Source organism: Nyctereutes procyonoides, unplaced genomic scaffold (genome assembly GCF_905146905.1).
Source record: "Nyctereutes procyonoides isolate TBG_1078 unplaced genomic scaffold, NYPRO_anot_genome, whole genome shotgun sequence".
NCBI classification, from domain to species: domain Eukaryota; kingdom Metazoa; phylum Chordata; class Mammalia; order Carnivora; family Canidae; genus Nyctereutes; species Nyctereutes procyonoides.
Window position 1 is genome coordinate 18875108 of NW_026575160.1, and position 22231 is coordinate 18897338.

The following is a 22231-nucleotide window of genomic DNA, read 5'->3' on the forward strand; positions in this document are numbered from 1 at the left end:
ACTTGAAAAATAGTCATTTTGGGCAGCCCAGGTGGCTCAGGGGTTTAGCACCTGCCTTGGGCCCAGGGCCTGATCCTGGAGACCTGGGATCGAGTCCCACGTCGGGCTCCCTGTATGGAGCCTGCTTCTCCCTCTGCCTGTGTCTCTGCCTCTCTCTCTCTCTTTCTCATGAATAAATTAAAAAAAAAAAGAAAAAAGAAAAAAAAAAAGAAAATAGCGATTTATATAACATGGGGGGGGGGAAATCCTCAAAATATAAAAAGAAAAAGGCAGGTTTTCTCACTTTCAATGTCCAAATAGAAGAAAAAAACCCCAATCTCATAGATCATATAGGTACGAAAAGATCTTAAAATAAGAATTACTTTCATGAATTTGCTTATGAATGCACACTTACAATGACATGTTGGGCATCTTTTCCCTTCATAGGAAAATCTACTCAGTGTCATATCAAAGTCTGTTATTATCTGTAAAGAAAGGGAGAAAGATATTATGGAACACACAGCCACCAAGGCCAGACATGTACTGCACCCTTTCTGGAGGTACAGGACTATGCTCAATCCCTGACCTGTTCCAACCCGCCCTCCCCCCTCGCGCCTATAGGTCATTCTTTCTGCATTCTGTTTTCTAATGCAGCTCTCTATTGAGAACAGCAGCCCTATCTCCTGCAACTGCAAATTCCTGTACTGATTAACCAGATTTTATTTGGTGGCAATGCTAGGGTATCACCTTATAGTTATGTCCTGGGAATCACCTTAAATTACACAGTGATACCTTAAGTGCCCTAGCATTGTTGCCAATTAAATCTGATTAATTGATATAGATTTTGCAGTTGCAGGTGATTGGGCTAGTGTTCTTGATAGATATAAAATGTTGCACAATTTCAACCCACCTGGTCAATGTACAAAAATACAGTGGAGGCAGTTAAACTCTCTGAAGCTCACAATTAAAAAGAAGGACATTGTCATATACTACAACATGGGAACCTTGAGGGAACATTATGCTAAGTGAAATAAGCCACTTACAGATGGAAAAATTATGATTCCACTTATGTGAGGTATTTAAATTAGTCAAACTCATAGAAGCAGAAAATAGAATGGTGGTTGTCATTGGCCAGGGGTTGAGGCGAGAAGGAAATGAGGGGTTGCTATTCTATGGTTATACAGTTTCAGTCATACAGGGTGAGGAAATTCTAGAGATTGGCTGTATAACAATTCACATAGAATTAACAATACTATATGCTTAAACATTTATTAAGAGAATAGATTTCATATTACATGTTTTTACCATAAAAATCCCATTTGTGCAAAATAAACTATATGAAGTTCTTATACTATTACATTCGTTTTTTAAAAAAGGATTTATTTATTTGAGAGAGAGGGAGAGAAAGCACATATGTGGGGGGCAGAAAGCAGAGGAAGAGACTCTCAAGCAGACTTCCTGCTGAGTGTGGAGCCCAATAGGGGACTTGATGTCAGGACCTGTGAGATAGCTGAAACCAAGAGTCAGCTGCTTAAACTAAATGAGCCACCCGATGTCCCAAAACTACTACATTCTTGATTTAATTTGCTATTTAGGTAAACTCTAACAATGAATGAATGACACTGACATGATAGTTTACCAGTTCTTGAAACTTAGGAGAATGGGTTAAACACTTTTCTCAAAGATGTTTTAAAAACATTTAAAAAATATTTTTTTTACTGAATATCCAGATTATTAAATTTGCATTTAAGACATCCCTTTAAAAAAAGAGAATTAAATAAAAAATCAGTTACCCCCTAATAAAGCACATCTTAATATGAACTTGATTTGAAATTTGAATTTGAACATTATTGTTTTATTTATTTTACTTTACTTTTTTTTTTTTTTTTAAGTAGGTTCCATGCCTAGCATGAGTACAATGTGGGGCTTGAACTTATTAACAACCCTGAGATCAAGACCTGAGCTGAGATCAGAGTCAGATGCTCAAACAACTGAACCACCCAGGTGCCTCAAATTTGAGTATTTTTTTAAAAGATTTTATTTATTCGTTCATGAGAGACAGAGAGAGAGAGAGAGAGAGAGAGGCAGGGACATAGGCAGAGGGAGAAGCAGGCTCCATGCAGGTAGCCTGATGCGGGACTCAGTATCAGGATTCCGGGATATTACTCAGATTTTAAGCAAAATATGAAATGAATAAGTCTCTCTGAACATTACAAATAAAGACTTGGGGATCCCTGGGTGGCTCGGCGGTTCGGTGCCTGCCTTTGGCCCAGGGCGCAATCCTGGAGTCCCGGGATCGAGTCCCACGTCGGGCTCCCTGCATGGAGCCTGCTTCTCCCTCTGCCTGTGTCTCTGCCTCTCTCTCTCTCTCTCTCTATGTCTATCATGAATAAATAAATAAATAAATCTTTAAAAAAAAAATAAAGACTTAATCATAAAGACTTCTTGATAATTATTCACCTGAAGTTTGGCTGCTCCTCCCTTAATAAGACCACAGATAATTTCTTCCACTCTTGCAGGGTTCTTGATTCGAACTGAACTTCTTTGGAATTCAGGCATCTAAAAGATAAAAGGAAGTTAATTAACTATTTTTAATCCTCTTTTCCCAGGTTCTTTTGATTCCAAGCAGAAACTTATATTAAGATGTAAAAATGTTGAGGTATTATTTTTTTAAAAAAGCAAATCATATCAAATTACCATTTATACACATAAAAAATTTGGAAGCATATCAACAGTTTCCATCTGGAACATTCAGACAAAATTGTATTTGTAATATATTATCAGAAAGTATAATTCTTCTAATTATAAAAATCATGCATGGTTACCACAGAAATAACAGAAAAAAATATAAAAAGAAAACATGGCTAGGAATTCTACTACCTGAAGTAAACAAGTAAACATTTAAATTTATTTTCCCTTATTTTCATTTCTATGATTACAAACATGGATGTATATGCACATAGTTTATCTCATTCTCATATATTTTTTCATTTGACTTTTTTTTTTTTAATTTTTATTTATTTATGATAGTCACAGAGAGAGAGGCAGAGACACAGGCAGAGGGAGAAGCAGGCTCCATGCACCGGAAGCCCGATGTGGGATTCGATCCCGGGTCTCCAGGATCGCGCCCTGGGCCAAAGGCAGGCGCCAAACCGCTGCGCCACCCAGGGATCCCTCATTTGACTTTTAAAACAATATTATTTCATACAGTTATAAAAATGAGTTTAGCAGAATTCACTAATAAAAATAAAGCCCTAGAGTGGAATGGAGAATAACTGAGCTTTGTGATAAAGAGTTTTCTTATAAGATCTTTCTGCTTAAGGGGTGCCTGAGTAGCTCAACTGATCAAACATCCGACTCTTGAACTCAGCTCAGGTCTTGATTTCAGGTTGTGAGTTCAAGCCCTGCACTGGGCTCCACACTTGGCATGGGGCCTACTTAAAAAAAAAAAAAAAAAAAATCAACCAAATACCTTTCTGCTTAAGATTTAGCGTACATATTTACCTCTTAAAAAAATGTAAAAAAAAAAATCTTAGCAGAAAGGTAACAAATGTTACATGATTATTCCCCAGAAGTGTACCTTTATAAAGGTAATTAAAATATATTTTAAATAATTTAAGTAATATTATATATATTATATATGTAAATATATTTAACTTTATATTTAAATATAAATATGTTTAACTTGAAAAGGTGCTTCAAGATCTTTGTTACTTTATTGTATCATATCCTAAATAATTTCATTGTTCTTGGCATAAATTTTACAACAGATTTATTTCAAGTTAAGACAACTACTAAAAAGTAGGAGACCACCAGCATGAGACTCTTGATCTTGGGGTCTCGAGTTCAAGATTCAAGTTGGGCATGGAGCCTACTTAAAAACAAACATGTTAGAACACCTGGGCTTCGGTAGCTACTAGGCTGGTTTATTCAGGATTTAGTGCTCCTCAACAATTTAATGTTAAATATTGTTTCTTTCTTCAACCCTATCACAGAGAGAATGAAACTGATCAGAGTAAAATGCACAGGTACAGTGCTCTTACAGCATGTGTACAAGAAGACTGGGGGGAAGGAGATTATAGGGCATTTACTAGCTTCACAGTATAAAAGACATTAAGGTTCTATACTGGTTTATACCCAGTAACTTTTATTTACTTTATATGCTATTATTCTGGGTATGTTACCACCGTTTTTAACATACTTTATGTGTATCACAGACATGGTTATGAAAAATTTCCTAACCTTATAGCTCTGCTCCAAGAGTGAGCTGAGTCTCTTGGAGATTATGCTGTCTCTGCATAATAGACAAAATTAGAAAATTGGAAAAAGGCTAAAATGTTTTCCTAAGACTGAAAGATAAATATGGAAGTGTATGGGAAAGAGAAATGATAACGTTGAAATTTTCTCCATGAATGAAAGATGCTACCATACACTTAATTTAAAAAACTCATACTTAAATAGCATAGGATAACCAGCAATACAACTAGCTTTTATACAGTGATTCTTCTAAGTTAACTGGACTTTAAAGGTATCAATAGAATAATGATTATCTAAATATTTATTTTACAGCAATTTTTCAAAAGATGATAAAAGCATATGGCACTTATTCCTACATTCCTTTTCTTCATTCATTAATCCATTAACTTGCTTAACAAATATTTACCTGTATCTACTTTGCATCAGACACTAGATGCCAGGGATATGATGATTAGCAGTTACAACGTTTTCCTGTTGAGTTTTAGAAACCTTAGCTGTTTTGGAATATCACTTCTATAGCTCCCTTACAAATACCTTAACTAGTTAAGTTCATCTCCAAACAATTAAATTCTGCTCCTACCTCTGCCTTAACTGGCAGATGCATAGTAATTAGCATATGTTTGACTTAATAACTAACCCATTACCAAAAGCAACAGAAGATGTTTGTCACTGTATTTTCACCAAGAAAATTAAATATTTTTTCAGTGTGTCCATACTGACAAAGATGTCCTGTCTCATGCAAATCATATCCTACATTTAATTAATTAATTAAAAAAATATTTTATTTATGAGAGACACAGAGAGAGAGAGGCAGAGGCACAGGCAGAGGGAGAAGCAGGCTCCACACAGGGAGCCTGACATGGGACTCAATCCCAGGACTCCAGGATTACGCCCTGGGCCGAAGGCAGGCGCTTAACCCCTGAGCCACCCAGGGATCCCCTACGATACATTTAATTAAAAGAAAAAAAAAAAAAAAGAACACCCATAGTTAAATAGGATAGGATAACCTGTTTCAGATGATGGATAGGAAAATATATCAAAGTTACTTCAAAGTATGCTGGTTTCCACTAGGTTAACAACTATCATATTGGATTATAATATCAATAGGGCCTGAAAGACAACCAGGGGCTGGAAGCATTGATGTACAACATGAATGTACAAGAGCCATTCATTTTCTGATAAATAAGCAGTGAATACCCAAATAGTACCTGAGTGAAGTCACAGTGATAAAACAGTTGAAAGAGCAATAGAGAGCATGAGAGGAAAGCAAACACAGGTACAAGAAATTTTAAAATGATAATTATAGCTGTTTCGGGTTATATGGTAATATACTTACACTCCCCCCCCGCCCCCGCTTCCATGATACACATACAATGTCACCAAAGTATATCATAAATACTTCTCAGGAACTTGAGATGTTGGGCATTTTTTTTACTCAAATATTTTAGAATGTAACCTAAGAAATGTATTTTTACAATACAACATGAAATGTGTCAAAGAATGTCAGAATATCAGAACATTAAGAAGTATACTGCAGGCATATACATTTCATCATACATCATATACTTTTGTTACCTCCTCAGATCCCTTTTTCTGGATTCCTCTTGGACAAAACCACACTTGTTTGGTAGTACTTAAAATAATGATACTTCAAGTCTGAAGGGCAAGTGATTTTGAGTAGTCGGAAACTTCTCAGTTCGATTACAGCAGAATTTTATGGTAAATAAACAGGGGCTAAAAATGTCCATCATGGGATCCCTGGGTGGCTCAGCGGTTTAGCGCCTGCCTTTGGCCCAGGGTGTGATCCTGGAATCCCGGGATCAAGTCCAACATGAGGCTCCCTGCATGGAGCCTGCTTCTCCCTCTGCCTCTCTGTGTCTCTCATGAATAAGTAAATAAAGTTAAAAAAAAAAAAAAGATAAAATCTTAAAAAAAATTAGCCTTAAAAAATAAAAAAATAAAAATGTCCATCATTTGCAAACAAAAGAAAATAAATTCATTTTATAAAATGCTAAAGGAGCAAAGCTTTCCTGATAAGAATCAGAGCATTTTTGGTTGACTAGAGCTAAATCTGACTTAATACTAAAGATGATTAACAAAACCCTAAAATACATATATTCTGGCTGTAAAATGCATTTGTGCAGATGGAATGAACTCCTAATCAATAGTCTACTTCCATCACCAAAAAACAATGATTTCTGGGGCGCTTGGGTGGCTCAGTGGTTAAGAGTCTACCTTTGCCTCAGGGCGTGAACCTGGGATGAAGTCCTGCACTGGGCTCCCTGCATGGAGCCTGCTTCTCCTGCCTGTGTCTCTGCCTCCCTCTGTGTCTCTCATGAATACATAAAATCTTAAAAAAAAAAAAAGCAATGATTTCTGAAGAAGTTGATTTCAAGGTTATATAGTTTTATTCACAACTCTACAACAATATTTGATTATTTGAGATTATCCTGCAGATATATTGAGACAGGATATCACAGAGTATCTGCGTGGTATAGTCACAAAATTGTCCTAATGATGTTTAGCTGTATTTCTTTGAAAATGGCCCATATAAAAATTAGTTTAAATGACCTATGGGCAGCCTGAGTGGCTCAGCAGTTTAACGCCGCCTTTTGGCCCAGGTCACAATCCTGGAGACCCGGGATCAAGTCCACATCGGGCTCCCTGCATGGAGCCTGCTTCTCCCTCGGCCTGTGTCTCTACCTCTCTCTCTCTGTTTCTCATGAATAAATAAATAAAATCTTTAAAAAAAATAAATGACTTCAGGATCTTTGTCTGTAGTTCTCAGGGGAAATATTTTTTTTTTTTTTTTGTTTTCCGATGTTCATATCTGGTCCAAGCAAAAGACTTCATTAACTATGTTGGTACAGAGGAGTGGGGACTACAGTTTTCATGTACTTACATAAAAAGTACAGATCCAAAGCCACCTATTCAGATTGGTATATTCACTCACATATATGGATGATTCTACGATTTATTTAGAAGATTATGCATTACTAAAGTGTAGTGATAGCCAATTCTCCCTGCCTACCACATTTTTGTCTCCCCATCTCCACATTAAGGGAGAGTAGGCCAAACTCATTCATTCAACATACAGTCATTAAGTATAAGGCAGCTCTGTAAAATATACAAAGGTTTTAGTAAGATAAACATCTTAAACTCAAGGCACAATGTACTCTTACATGGATTGTAATACAGGAGCCCAAACAAGTAATACATTGCTCAGATGTCCAGATAAAACGTAAGAGGAACAGAAGAAACTGAGATTACTTCTACAAGGGCCAAAAGAGGAAGAGCCAACTGAGTTAGGCTTTCAAAGAGAAGCAGAATTTGTATATGCTGAGATCATGAGCCAAAGTTCAGGGTCAAATGTGGGAAAAAGATAAATAGCTCTGCCTAGAACTTCAGTGTATGCGGTGGAGAGAGATTGTGTGTGTAAGGTATGGAAAGAGATTTGGAGCCAGATTATGAGAATTTAAGAACAACATCTTTTTTTGTTCTTAAACAAAATTTTTTTTTGTTTAAGAAAAAAACAAAAAACAAAATAAATATTTTATTTATTCATGAGAGACACAGACATACACACAGAGAGGCAGAGACACAGGCAGAGGGAGAAGCACCCTCCATGCTGGAAGCCCGATGTGGGACTCAATCCAGGGATCATGCCCTCAATCCCTGATCATGCCCAAAGGCAGACGCTCAACCTCTGAGCCACCCAGGTGTCCCAAGAACAGCATCTTAAGGAGCTGCCAACTTAAAAGATATAACAACATTTTAGAAAAGCAAACTCCAATGTAAAAACTATGCAACTTAATGCAATGATAGTAAATATATATGTATATATTTATGTACCATTTAGGGGCTGGTTTTCCTTCAACAGTCTCTTTGTGGGTTAACTACAGTGCTACTTACTTCCAAAGAGACATGTTAGAGATGGGACCCAAGTAACACCCATGTATATGGTAGGACATTCCTACATCACTTGTATTCATTTTGGTTAAAAATCATCAACTCACACACACACACACACACACACACACACACAAAAGTTTAGATTCATGTAACTTTACATATCAGAGATAAATTTCAGTGCTAATCCTGCAATGGAAGCAGAGATCATGCTGATGTATTAAGCTGAACCAAATGAAACTGCCAACATTGGACTATTCAACATAAAAACGCACAGCAGTTTCATATGTTCCATCCTAACAGCAATAACTACATCGATGGGAGCTTAATCAGCACTTTGAGGCATCTTTCACCTCCTGTCACATGCTGGATGAGGACAGCTAAGCTGAACAAGAGATTTATTAATTGTGACACAAAGCTGTTTGCATGCTAAGTCATGTTCTGGTTTTTGGGCTCAAATGAAAAGAAAACTAGAAAGAAAGAAGAAAAAAATACAAGAGAAGAGAAAGAATGGCAACAAAACAACAAAGAGAAAATATAAGGTGATCATGGGGGCAGTTGTCCTCTTTAAAAGAGAGGGAAAAATTGTGATTTTTAGGATTGTACCACTGTGAATATGGAAAACATAATTTTTTCTAAACATACAAATAAATGCGATTTGCATAGTTAAAACACTCACTAACACAACATGAAATTGACATTTACTGAGTGCTTACTGTGTGCTATTAGGTACTTTACATACTTTTTCATTAAATATAAGAATATTTAAAAAAAAGAATATTTCATTTACAAGATGAATAAGGTATGAAAATCCAATGTATGCTATGGTGACTATAGTTTATAACACTCTATTGTATAACTGAAATTTGCTAATAGAGTAGAATTTGAATGTTCTCCATGGCCCCCCACCACCAAAAAAAGGGTAAATATGTGAGGTGATGGATGTGTTAACTAGATGGGGGAGGTGATTCACAATGTATATCAAACCTCACATCATCACACTGTACACTTTAAATATCTCACAATTTTGTTAATTATATCTCAATAAAGCTGCGAAAATATGAATAAAACACGAGTTTGGTGGTTTCATACAATTTCTTAAAGGTGAGATTGTCACCCTCATTCAAGGGTATCACAGCTCTTAAAGACTAAATTAACAGCTGAAGTCAGTTCTGACTCCAAAGGCTATATTCTTCCTTCCTCATTCTAATGGCAATAATGCAATGAACTCTAGTATTATACAAGAAGTTTTTAATTTTAAAAATTTAAACATTTGTCATTTTAATTCAGAAGTTAACGCATCTCATGCTATATAATTTGTGTTACTGCTGAGCAAGGAAAATTTAGCACAAAAAGGAATGGGATAACCATTTTACATGCTGAGAAACACTAATACACATTGTATTTCAAGCAAAAAATTTTTTTCTAAGGTAAGGTGAAATTCAATTATACAAACAGTTGAGGTTCTATTGTGTATCAAACACGGTGAAGAAAGACCTATATAAAGGTACAGTCCCATAATTAATGATCTGTTTAGAGACAAAGGTAAAAGTGGTGAAGGTTCACCATTAATAAATGGAACTGGAAATACTCAAATACCCACCATTTTCACATGTACAGCAGAATCTTGATTAGGCATTTCTTGGTTATCCAATCTTCTGGATTTCCCCAGGTGATGTCACAGTAAAAGAGAGAGAAAAAAAGTACACGTGACGTATATATATTTCAGGCTGTTCCTGTAGGTTAATGACATAGTAAGGTGGTATTTCTGGTTTGACATAAATACGAAGGCACCTCTTTTTCTTACCTAAGAAGCTCAGCAAAGATTTCCTCTCTGTCTTACAAACTTTGGAGTTAAAAATTTTGTATGAAAAATTTGCGCTCTCCTATAGGAACTTTTCTTTTTATTAAAGATCATTTATTTATTTATTCATAGAGACACAGAGAGACAGAGAGAGAGAGAGACAGACAGACAGACAGACACAGGCAGAGGGAGAAGCAGGCTCTATGCAGGGAGCCTAACATGGGATTTGATCCCAGGTCTCCAGGATCATACCCTTGGCTGAAGGTGGCACTAAACCGCTGAACCACCCAGGCTGCCCTGTAAGAACTTATAAAGTGTTGGGATACCTGGGTGGCTCAGTGGTTGAGCGTTGCCTTCAGCTCAGGGTGTGACCCTGGGATCTGGGATCGAGTCCTACATCGGGCTCCTTGCATGGAGCCTGCCTCTCTGTCTCTGCCTCTCTGTGTCTCTCATGAATAAATTAAAAAAAAATTAAAAAAAGAACTTATATAGCATTGATAAGATTTAAGTAAAGAGTTAAAGTGAAGTTTGTAATTGTAAGAAAAAGCTTTATTTACAAGAATATTTTATCAACATTTTCTCTACATATAAGGATGAAGTCTGTGGGAAAATTATGTAATATTATTACTGAATCAATGAAGGAACATATGAATAGAACATAAAGAGAAACATAATGCACATAAGCCAAGTTTAGTCTTCAATTTTCCCATATTAAACTCTAATTTTGTGAAATGATGTGACTTCTATCTGAGCTAGTATCTGAATCTAGCAGTGTCTGGCCCAAAATAAGTACGTGATAGTTTTAATTAAACAATCATTTTATGGGTTTGGGCGAGATTTATACATATCAATTTGTTAAACCAAAAGAAGTAGTTAAAAAAAATCTCAATAAAATAAAATCTCTTATCACTATTCTTTTTTCTTTTTCATTTTTGCAGTATTGATCTTAGGGAAAATTACTTTTATTCCGCAATGACTTTACTTTTATTTTAGACTAGGTAAGTAATATGTTTTAAGAAAAGCAGTTTTTAAAAAGAGCAACTTTATTGAAATGGAAAAACAATTTTTTCTTAAAGAGTTGGACATTATAGGGGTGCCTGGGTGGCTCAGTTGGCTCAGGTCAGGATCTCAGGCTTGTGAGATCGAATCTTGCAACAGGCTCTGCGCTCAGTGTGGAGTTTGCTTAAGACTCTCTGTCCCTCCCCCTGCTCTCTCTCTCTCTCAAATAAATAATCTTTAAAAAAAAGTTGGAATTAGATCTATGTTCTTTATAATTAAAATGTATTATAGCAGATACATAAAATGTTCTCAAAATCTAAAATTCATTTCTCAGGATCCCCGGGTGGTGCAGCGGTTTAGCGCCTGCCTTTGGCCCAGGGCGCGATCCCGGAGATCCCGGATCGAGTCCCACGTTGGGCTCCTGGTGCATGGAGCCTGCTTCTCCCTCTGCCTGTGTCTCTGCCTCTCTCTGTGTGACTATCATAAATAAATAAAAAACTTAAAAAAAAGTTATTTAAAATTCATTTCTCCGGGATCCCTGGGTGGCGCAGTGGTTTGGCGCCTGCCTTTGGCCCAGGGCGCGATCCTGGAGACCCAGGATCGAATCCCACGTCGGGCTCCCGGTGCATGGAGCCTGCTTCTCCCTCTGCCTGTGTCTCTGCCTCTCTCTCTCTGCGTCTCTCACGAAGAAATAAATAAAAAAAAAAATCTTTAAAAAAAAAAAATCATTTCTCCCCTTGCATTTTAAACGCATAAAATTGGGAAATGTCTTATAAAAAGGTATTCCTGTCCCCCCCCCCCCCCCCGCCACTCAGAAAAGCTAAGTTAATGGTCTTTAAAATTGATGGCATCTTAGAGCTGAGTAAGCAGTACTTCCAAATAGTAAGATAACTCAATTTTTCACATCTAAAAAATAATCTAGTATCTATAGAAGTATTTATTTATCTATATACTCTATATAACTCATAAGTACTTTGATCACTACCCCTAAAACGTAAATTATAGTGGTGGTTTGAGGGTTAGTAGTCTTTTATTTTATTTCATTTTTTTTATATAGGAGCCTCCGGCCCTTGGAGGCCATGCCGGGGGCGTGGCTAGTCTTTTATTTTTTTAAGATTTTATTTATTCATGAGAGACACAGAGAGGGAGAAGCAGGCCCCATGCAGGGAGCCTGACGGAGGATTTGATCCTCGGGACTCCAGGATCACACGCTGGGCTGAAGGCGGTGCTAAACCGCTGAGCCATGGGGGCTGCCCTGGTTAGGAGCCTTTTAGAGGATTGTAGTAGTAACCCTTCCTTTTTGTCAATCTTTGATCTTGAACAAAGAAGATGCCATAGAAGTTGTTTACAAATCTGTTTCTTCAGGGCACCTAGGTGGCTCAGGGGTTGAGTATATTTGCTTTTGGCTCAGGTCATGATCCCAGGGTCCTGGGATCAAGTCCCACATTGGGGTCCCTGCAAGGAACCTGCTCCTCCCTCTGCCTGTGTCTCTGCCTCTCTCTGTGTCTCTCGTGAATAAATAAATAAAATCTTTTAAAAACAAACAAACAAAAAAACATCTGTTTCTTCATTTACAGGAACCAAAGCATACAATATGCTTATGGTTTTCCTTTGATGTTTAATATCTGAACAGGGGTCTATAGTTCTCAGAAAGCACTATTTAAATAAAACCATTTTGGGACGCCAGGGTGGCTCAGTGGTAGAGCATCTATCTGCCTTTGGCTCAGGTTGTGATCCCAGGGTCCTGGGATCGAGTCCCACATCTGGCTCCCCATGGGAAGCCTGCTTCTCCCTCTGCCTGTCTCTGCCTCTCTCTCTCTCTCTCTGTGTGTGTTTCTCATGAATAAATAAATAAAATCTTAAAAAATCAAGCAATCAATCAAACCACTTTATCAGCTTGGAAAAGAGGAAGAAGAATGTGGAAAAGTACTATAGAGTTTGCAGAACATCTGAAAAGCCCAAAGAAAAACAATTCAAGCAGTGCAGAATACATTTTAATATCTGGGAATCTCAAATCTTGTTACACAGAGCCAGGCAGCCCAATTCCTGTTCCCACCACCACCAAGTTTGGCTCATTTATGGTTATGAAGAAAAATAGAAAAGAGGGGGAAAAAAATCCACCGTCAGTAAGTAAAAAAGTAACTGTTTTTCTCAAACAAAAACAAAGAGTCATCAGAAATTTGATAATGGCAAATTTTAGGGCATTATTTTTGATAAACTAATAGTTCGTGGATACTATGCAAATCTCAACTGAAGGTCCTTCATTCTTGCCAATCTTCGCTGGCAATCTGACCAGAATGTATCCTTGTTCGGAGATAAATATCACATAAAGTGATACTGTTGTTCCAACGCAAAAATCACCCCATTGTCTCTATCATTACAAAAGTGTCAGGAGTAAGGCATAAATGCCAGCATTCTGGCACTAATCTAAGGAAGACACTGAAAATTAGGGCAGGGTATTTTTAAACCAATAGACTTGTAAACCTATACTTGGTATATAATGTTCTGGCTCACGTTGCCAGCGGTCATCTGTTGCAGATGCTTCAGGAGAAGGGCTGTTGGAAACAACACATCAAGTGTAGAAGACACATTCAAAAATAGAAAATCCCAGCCTTGGAAGTATGAACCATCTTCAGAGGAAGTTTTGAAGTTTTAAAGTCTTTGGAATTTTTCATGTCGACTAGAAAGCGTGGAAATGGGAAAAGAATTACTCTGTGTGCTTTCACTATGAGGTTAAGGTCTCTGCTCTAACAGTGTTCATTACACAGAATATGTAGGACAAAGCTAAAGACGGAAGCAAGAGGTAAGAACTTGACTGGAATAGCACAAAGTTGGTAACAGAAAAGTTTTAGCGATTGTGGTATCTATCTCCTTCTGAGATCATTAACTTAATCTTGAAAAGATGTTAATCAAATCAATGACTTAAAATTTCTATGTCTACAAGAAAAAACTTTACTTGCCTTTATCTGAATGCAAATTGAATATTTTTAAATATCCACCTGACTCTGTCTTATGTGAAAGTGAGAAAGATTATGCTCACCAATATCATTGGCTTAAAAAGTTGTGATTCTGCTTCAATTGTGATACTTGCAGAAACGGTTGCACTACACAACAATAAGGTAATGAAATTTTGAATGGTAAACTATATTACTTACATAAGAAAAGGGCACGTATTACTATAATTTGGACAGGGTACCAGCAACAGTATTAAACTTCCAAATGAATCCATTTTTGTTGCATTTTTCCAGCAACTGTATTACTTGACCTAAGCTTATATTTTTAATAATGACATTTTCTTAGGGTGATTAGCACAAGAAAGATCAAACATAAATTTGTCATTTCAGTAGCATTGTAAATCAGTTTCTTGGAGCATTTAAATAATTCTTCCTAATTAGACTTTCAAGGCAGCAGTGAGAAAAAACAAAAAACAAAACCCAAACTGAAAAGTGAAACTTTCTCAATATAGACGTAAGACAAAAATGAAACTGAATATTCTCAGGTCTTTCCTGAGCCTGTTGGGCCGAAGAAGAAAAGATAGGAAGGGAAGAAAAGGAGATAAAAGAGAGGAAAAATAGATTTCAAAGGCTAGTTATTTAAAAATTGGCAATTTACACCACTTTTCTTAGGCAGTAAAACTTGGCTTCTTAGTCAGAATTTGATGGATACTTAAAAAAAACACATGATTTCAGAACTTAGAATTTATTCATATGTCCTCTCCACCCCCACTGTCCTAATATCTAATAGCATTTTTCAAGCTGAGTAAACCAAGACACATGGAAATTAAGTAATTTATACTGATTACACTTAGGGCACTTTGAGTTCTGTCCTTGAATTTGTCCTAGAACGACAGCACAGGTGGTAAGCAATATCTAGAGATGCAGGGCTTGGATATAGACTGCCAATAAAAACCAAATAAACTGCTTACAGAAATGGTCTGCTGCATTATCTAATTCTCCTGATTAAGAAAAAAAAACTATAAAAAATAAGATAAATTCAATTATTTAAATCTAAGCCACAACATTCTAGGGTTTTATAGTAATATACGTTTGAACCATAATTTTCTTTTTTTTGAACCATAATTTTCAATGTACAATTTGTTAAACTTTAGAGACTATAATCCAGCTTTTATCAACTCATAAAACATATCATATAATCCTATTCCATAGTATCTTAGATAAAACGCACATGCACAAAATAAAAATTAATTATTACTAGGCATTATATATGATTCCAAGGCATAATATATGGTTCCCAGTCCTAGGGACACAAATTTATGTGGCAATCAGCAAAACTGAGTCACAGAGCAACTAAATGAACAACAAAATTGGATCTTACAGTTTTTTTTTTCCTTTGAGATTTCTGAGGGTACATTTGCTTTTTCTCAATATTTACATATGAAACAAGAAGCTCTTAAAATTAGATCCTTTAAACTGTAATTTCTAAGACCCAAGACACTGCAAAGTTTTACATATTCATATCTTTGTAAACTGTGAAGTTTTACATTATACTGCTTTATTCTATTTTTATTTCCTTAATTTGTATTTTTAAATGCCTAAAATTTCAACAAGATACTGAACCAAATAAGGGTCAGATAAAGAGAAGCTAGAGAAACTTCTTTGTTGACATGAGCTGTACACACTTACCCTGCAGGTAACCGGACGAGCTACGCCAGCGAAAGAAAATTCTTCCTGTCTGAGAAGCACTAATATAGCACAAGGTGCACCCGAGGGCGGTTCCAAAAGCCTTGGCTAAGCTCTATGCAAAAATGGTCTTGTGACGCATTACTACACAGTGCTTCATTATGCTCTGGGTGACACTTGCTAGCTCTGAGCTACTCACCGGCCAGTCTACAGAAAATGATCAATTGAAATAATGTGACAGTTAAGAGAAGGTAAATCTGTATTATTAGAGCTGGCAAACAGCTCTGCAAGAAAACTGAAACTTCCATATTAATACTTAAAATACTCCCCTTCCTCATCCTGTTTTTTGGTTGTCAGTGTACTTGTGGTATACGTATCTTTCTGTATGAATATTATATTTCAATACAAAGAAAAAAAAAGTAGGTTTTGTTTGCTAGGGGCTGGGGGGAGGGGAATGGGAGCCATTGCTCAATGGGGACAGAGTTTCAGTTTGGAAAACGAAGAATTCTGGGGATGGATGGTGGTGATGGTTGCACAATGTCAGTGTACTCAATTCCACTGAATGGTACACTTAAAAACAGTTAAAATGGCAAATTTTATGTTGGTATATTATAGTCACAACTTTAAAAAAGGTTACCTCATTTAAGACACAGTAGAAAAGACATGATGCATGTAAGTGTGGTCACTAGAATGTTAAGAGCCTTTACTGATTTTAAGGTTTTTCTTCATATTGCCTACACTGTAAATTTTATTTGCTAAAAAAAACCTGAATACAAACAATGAAAACTAAATTTTAAGGTTAGAAGATTGAAAATGTTACTTTCCTGTTAGAAATAAAAACAGTGAAACTGTTGTGAAGAAAAATATTTTTAACTTTTAAAGAGAACCAGGCTTGTTTTTGACCTGAGTAGCAGGCTGGCAATATGCTAATACCATATGTCAGGGCCTGATAGTTAAGTTATGCTACGGGCTCTCTGGGAAACTTTATCATTAGGAACACGAGGAGGCTACACTTACATAAATATTTATATCTGCCTTTTCTCTTTGCTCAAGAGAAATCAAACCCACATAGCATTTCAGTAGTCGAACTTTGTGAAGTAGCATACTCTGTTAAAAACAATGCAAAAAAATGTTTAAATGATTTTTTCAAAGGTCACTAACAAATTATCCAAACATGGTACCTACCAAAGGTTAAAAATTTGGCACTGCTGTCTTATTTTAATAAGATAAGAAGACTTACAACAAAACATTCCTCTACCAAGAAAATCATTTATATTCTACTAATAGAGGCTCAAGGGCTACCAGGTGATCCTTTTTGAAAATACGCCTGTATTACGTATGAATACGATGACTTAACTGTCCTATAATATATTAACATAAGTAGCAATGATAAGAATTTTAAAGCTAGCACTTAGAAAGATGACTCAAGATAAATCATTCTTAACAACATAAAGAATGCTGGAGTCAGAGTTGTTTTTTGAAGAGCTATTTAGAAATATTATTATAAGCTTCAGAAATATACATTCCCTTTGACATATCAATTTTATGTCCTGAGAATACTAACTTAAGGAAATAAGGCAGTACACAAAGATTTAGTTGCAAAGATATATTCTATAGACTTTTTTTTTTTGAGGCCCAGAGTGGTGCCCAACACAGAGCTCAAATTCATGACCCTGAGATCAAGACCTGAACTGAGATCAAATGAGGGATGCTCAATTGACGGAGTCACCTAGGTGCCCCATAGACTGTAAGCAACCTAAATGCCCAATATCTAAATGTTCATTAATATAAGGTGAATATATTATAGTATACACATAAAATACAAGAGTATACAGTTCCCCAAAATGATTATTATAAATAGCTAAAATTTATTGTACGTTTACTATGTGTTAGGTACTTCTAAGCACTTGACATACTTCATCTCCTATAACACTCATAACCCCAGAAGGTATGTGCTATTATTATCCTCATATTTCAGGTGAATAAATTAAAGCTGTAGCTGAGAAGTAGCAGAAATATATTCAAACTTTCTGACTTCAGAATCCATGCCTGTAAATCACTGGGCGGGGTCTATGAGATGGATATTTACAGATATACTCAGGATACATGATCTACTATTGAGTGAAAAAAGTTATGAGAGTATCTATAGCAAGAGTTCAATTTGGGGGGGAAATTCTTTATACAAGCATTGGAAAGTCTAAAATAGAATATATATAAGACAGTATCAGATGGGATTAAGGGGCTATTTTTATTATTTTATTTTTTGAAAGATTTTATTTATTTATTCATGAGAGACACACAGAGAGAGAGAGAGGAAGAGACACAGGCAGAGGGAGAAGCAGGCTCCATGCAGGGAGCCCGACATGGGACTCGATCCCGGGTCTCTAGGATCATGCCCTGGGCTGTAGGCAGCACTAAACCGCTGCGCCACCGCGGCTGCCCCTATTTTATTTTTTATTTCTGAGTTTTATAAAATGAGTTCCTTAGGAAACAGAAAATTGCTTATTACAAACATTACAGTAGTAGCATCAACCATGTCCATAATCAGAAAAGAAAGTTAAAAATAAAGTAAAACAACCAGAGTCAATCATGGGTGGATAAATTGAAACAGTACTTCTAAAGTGGAGACAGAACAAGGAATTCAGCCAGTTGGCTCTATAACAAAACAAAATACAGCATGAAAAGAAACTTGGCTAGTATGTTATCAAGGGGGTGGAAGATGACTTTGCCTCTGCGGGTGTTCTGCTCTGCCTAGCCCAAGGAGAGAAGAAAGGCAACAGGAGCATTGTTCCCTGCCTACAGGGAACTTCTCCCACAAGATCAGTTCCACCCAGTGTGCATATGTGCTTGGGGTGGGATGGAATGCCTGGTGAGCAATCCTTTCAGGAGGGACCAACATTTTTCAAGCCCTTTTCTTACCCTCTCAGAATCCCAGAAGCATGCAATGGCCTTTTATATACTGTGGGACCAAGAGCAGGCTGCCCTAAAAATGGCTCACTTTAACATACAGATTATTTTGAGTTAAAAGCAATCAAAACCTAGCAGATTTAGGAAAAGCTATTTACCCTGAGCCTCCCACCCCCCAAAAGTGCCTAAAAAGAATTTAGATAAAGGACCTGCTCCAGAAAGAGAGCTATCCCCATAGATAACTACATTATGCTATGAATTAGGTATAGTAGACAGAGAAGAACCTAGCAAGGCCTCTTTGATCAAAAGCCCTCTCTTGGTCCCACCATTTCTAAGTGACCCAACATATATTTGTTTACCAAACACTCTTTTTCATTGTTCCTGAGGTCTGCATTCCTTCCCTTTGAAGACCCAAACCCCTACACCCCCTTCTCCTTAGTTCAGAATGACATACATACCTCATTTTGCCTGATAGTCTTCAGAAATTCCATGTCTTTGTGGATTCCCTATATGTATGCTACTAAATTGGATTTTCTCCTGTTAATCTGTCTCACATCAATTTGATTCTTACTCTAGCTAGAAGGACCTTGAGGGGACAGGGTATTCTTAATCCCTGACAATACATTCTATTTATTCAGTAAAGCTTTATGAGAAAGAGAATACTTCTCTTATTTATTGATAAGGAACCTAAGGTCTGGAAAAGTTACTACTAATGTGACTATTCTTCTCATTATATCATGCTGTTTCTAAGCAATGATATACACATAACTTACATGATAGGGCTAGAGATGTCTGTGAATAAGAATAATGTTTTGAGGGGTGCCTGGGTGGCTCAGTCGGTTAAGCGACTACCTTGGGCTCAGGCTGTGTTCCCATGGGCCTGGTATCGAGCCCTATGTCCAGCTCCCTGCTCAGCGGGGGAGTCTGCTTTTCTCTTACCCTCTGTTTCGCCCACCTCCTGCTCATGTTTTCTCCCTCTCTCTCAAATAAATAAATAAAATATTTAAAAAGAAAAAGAATAATGTTTTGAAACGATGCCACGAAAAAAGAACAAGGACACAAATACAAAGTATGGAGTAAAAGAAAATGAATTTTGTTTCAAATAGCTCTAAGATATTGTGTTCTGTTTTTGAAAGGGAATATAGAAGATTTAGAAGTTGTAAAGAGGCTCTTTTAGCAGCACAATGAACTGTGATCTCTGGAATCAATGACTGGCCCCTGTTGTCCTGGAGTTTCTTTACTCTTGGTCATGGAAACAGAAATCACTCATAAAGCTCTGAAAAGAAACTCTATACCTGCAACTGACACACCAAAGAGCAGGGAACTTACCATACAGGACTCAAATCTTTGGAAGATTTTTCTCCCCTTTTAACACTGTAACTAGGTGTCTTTATCAGTGGAGAAAGAGATAGCCATTTGTACTTCTGAGTAACCAGCTACAACTATTTAGATAGTTTATTCAATCAACTTGAAAAGCTAAAAATGATCACTTCGTATTTTGCCATTAAAAAGTTTCTCAAGGGATCCCTGGGTGGCGCAGCGGTTTGGCGCCTGCCTTTGGCCCAGGGCGCGATCCTGGAGACCCGGGATCGAATCCCACGTTGGGCTCCCGGTGCATGGAGCCTGCTTCTCCCTCTGCCTGTGTCTCTGCCTCTCTCTCTCTCTCTGTATGACTATCGTAAATAAAAAAAAAAATAAATAAATAAATTAAAAAAAATAAAAAGTTTCTCAAAAATTTGAAATGAAAAAAGAAAGCCCGTTAAAAATCAAATCTACCCAGTTTATTTATTTTTTTACAGATGGCATTTTTGTTTTAAAGATGTTATCCATTTATTCATGAGAGACACACAGAGAGAGAAAGAGAAAGGCAGAGGCACAGGCAGAGGGAGAAGCAGGCTCCAGGCAGGGAGCCTGACGCAGGACTCGACCCCAGGTCTCCAGGATCACACAGGGGGCTGAAGGTGGCGCTAAACCACTGAGCCACCTGGGCTGCCCTTTATCCAGTTTAAACCTTAATAACATATTGATTGATTTTGCCTTTAATCTGGGGGCAGGGAAGTAAAGGGAATAAAAGTACCACATTAATTAATAGTTGTATGTGAAAGAAATCACTTCATAATTCTACACAAAACCTACATAGTAAGGATAGTTTCTCAATTACCCAATCTAAGAGTCAACTACTAACTCAGTTTACCACAATCCAATCATCATTTGGCTATAGAATATATTTTTATTATTTTTATTTTTTTTAAAGATTTTATTCACTCGAGAGAGAGAGAGAGAGAGAGAGAGAGAGAGAGAGAGAGAGAGAGAGAAAGAGAGGCAGAGACACAGGCAGAGGGAGAAGCAAGCTCCATGCAGGGAGCCTGACCTGGGACCCGATCCTGGATCTCCAGGATCAGGCCCTGGGCTGAAGGCCGGTGCCAAACCGCTGAGCCACCAGGGCTGCCCTAGAATATATTTTTAAACTTCAATCTGAACTTGACTGACACCTAGGAAATTATTCCAAACAAAACAATAAAATCACATAAGGAAGCCCATTCAGTAGTAGGTGAAATGCAATACTCTCTCTATAGACTCTAGCAAAACTTGTTCCTGCTAATTGCTGTAATTGCTGTATGATATATACACCAGGTGATTCTTTTAAACATGCAAAACATCCATTTAAGCATCTGACTTCCCTTAAAACTTCTTTAAAGAAGGCAACAGTCAGCTAACTTCAACACTGTGACTGTCCAGAATTGAAGCAGATGCTACCAAGGTTTGTAAGAGTATGATTTAATTTTTAATTTTTAAACTTATTTTTTAAATTCATGTTCAATTAGCTAACATGTAGTACATCATCAGTTTCAGATTAGGTTCGGTAATTAATCAGTTGCATATAACACCCAGTGCTCATCACATCATATGGCCTCCTTAATGCTCATCACCCAGTTATCCTATCCTCCCACCCACTGCCCCTCCAGCAACTGTTTCCTATAGTTATATGAATATGACTTTATTTTATTTATTTTTTAAATAATTAAAAAAAAAGATTTTATTTATTTATTCATGAGAGACACAGAGAGAGAGGGGCAGAGACACAGGCAGAAGGAGAAGCAGGCTCCATGCAGGGAGCCCAAAGTGGGACTCGATGCCCGGCCTCCAGGATCACACCCTGGGCTGAAAGCAGTGCTAAACCGCTGAGCCACCCAGGCTGCCCTATGAATATGATTTTAAATGTTTAGGAGCAAAAATAGAGATGGAACAATGAATTATTACATTTTGGGGAAATGAACAGGAAACAAAGATTTTCTGTAAGTTCTTCTCATTTAAAATCATTCTAAAAACCTATCCTATTAGGTGATTACTAGTGAAGTTGATTGCTGCATTTATGAATTTGTACACAAATATGCAAATTGAGGAAAACCTATGATTCTAATCTAAATGAATTTCTTTTTTTTTTTTAATTTTTTTTTTTTTTAATTTATGATAGTCACACACACACACAGAGAGAGAGAGAGAGAGAGAGAGAGAGGCAGAGACATAGGCAGAGGGAGAAGCAGGCTCCATGCACCGGGAGCCCGACGTGGGATTCGATCCGGGGTCTCCAGGATCACGCCCTGGGCCAAAGGCAGGCGCCAAACCGCTGCGCCACCCAGGGATCCCAAAATGAATTTCTTTAAAAACTCTGCAACAATCTAGGATTAATTTAATTTTCAGAAACCCAAATGAGGTTCTTCAAAATACTTTATAT

The 22231-nt window shown here is 37.0% G+C and overlaps 2 protein-coding genes across 8 annotated transcripts in view; one reads left to right on the plus strand and one right to left on the minus strand.

Annotated features, from left to right (window-relative positions):
- LOC129502831 (uncharacterized) overlaps positions 1-22231 on the plus strand; it is a 196942-nt gene that overhangs the window by 124605 nt on the left and 50106 nt on the right. The gene's annotated exons all lie outside the window — the stretch shown is intronic.
- NT5C3A (5'-nucleotidase, cytosolic IIIA) overlaps positions 1-22231 on the minus strand; it is a 55083-nt gene that overhangs the window by 7846 nt on the left and 25006 nt on the right. The window contains exons 1-4 of one of the 3 annotated variants that reach the window (XM_055314656.1): positions 15592-15779; positions 9749-9803; positions 2440-2538; positions 395-464 (exon numbers count right to left, since the gene is read on the minus strand). In XM_055314656.1, the coding sequence (XP_055170631.1) occupies positions 395-464; positions 2440-2538; positions 9749-9784 (205 nt within the window). In that variant the 5' untranslated portion in view covers positions 9785-9803; positions 15592-15779. Of the gene's footprint in view, positions 1-394; positions 465-2439; positions 2539-9748; positions 9804-15591; positions 15780-22231 lie in introns of those variants that run through there. The other 2 variants (XM_055314657.1, XM_055314655.1) reach the window with 2 other exon arrangements.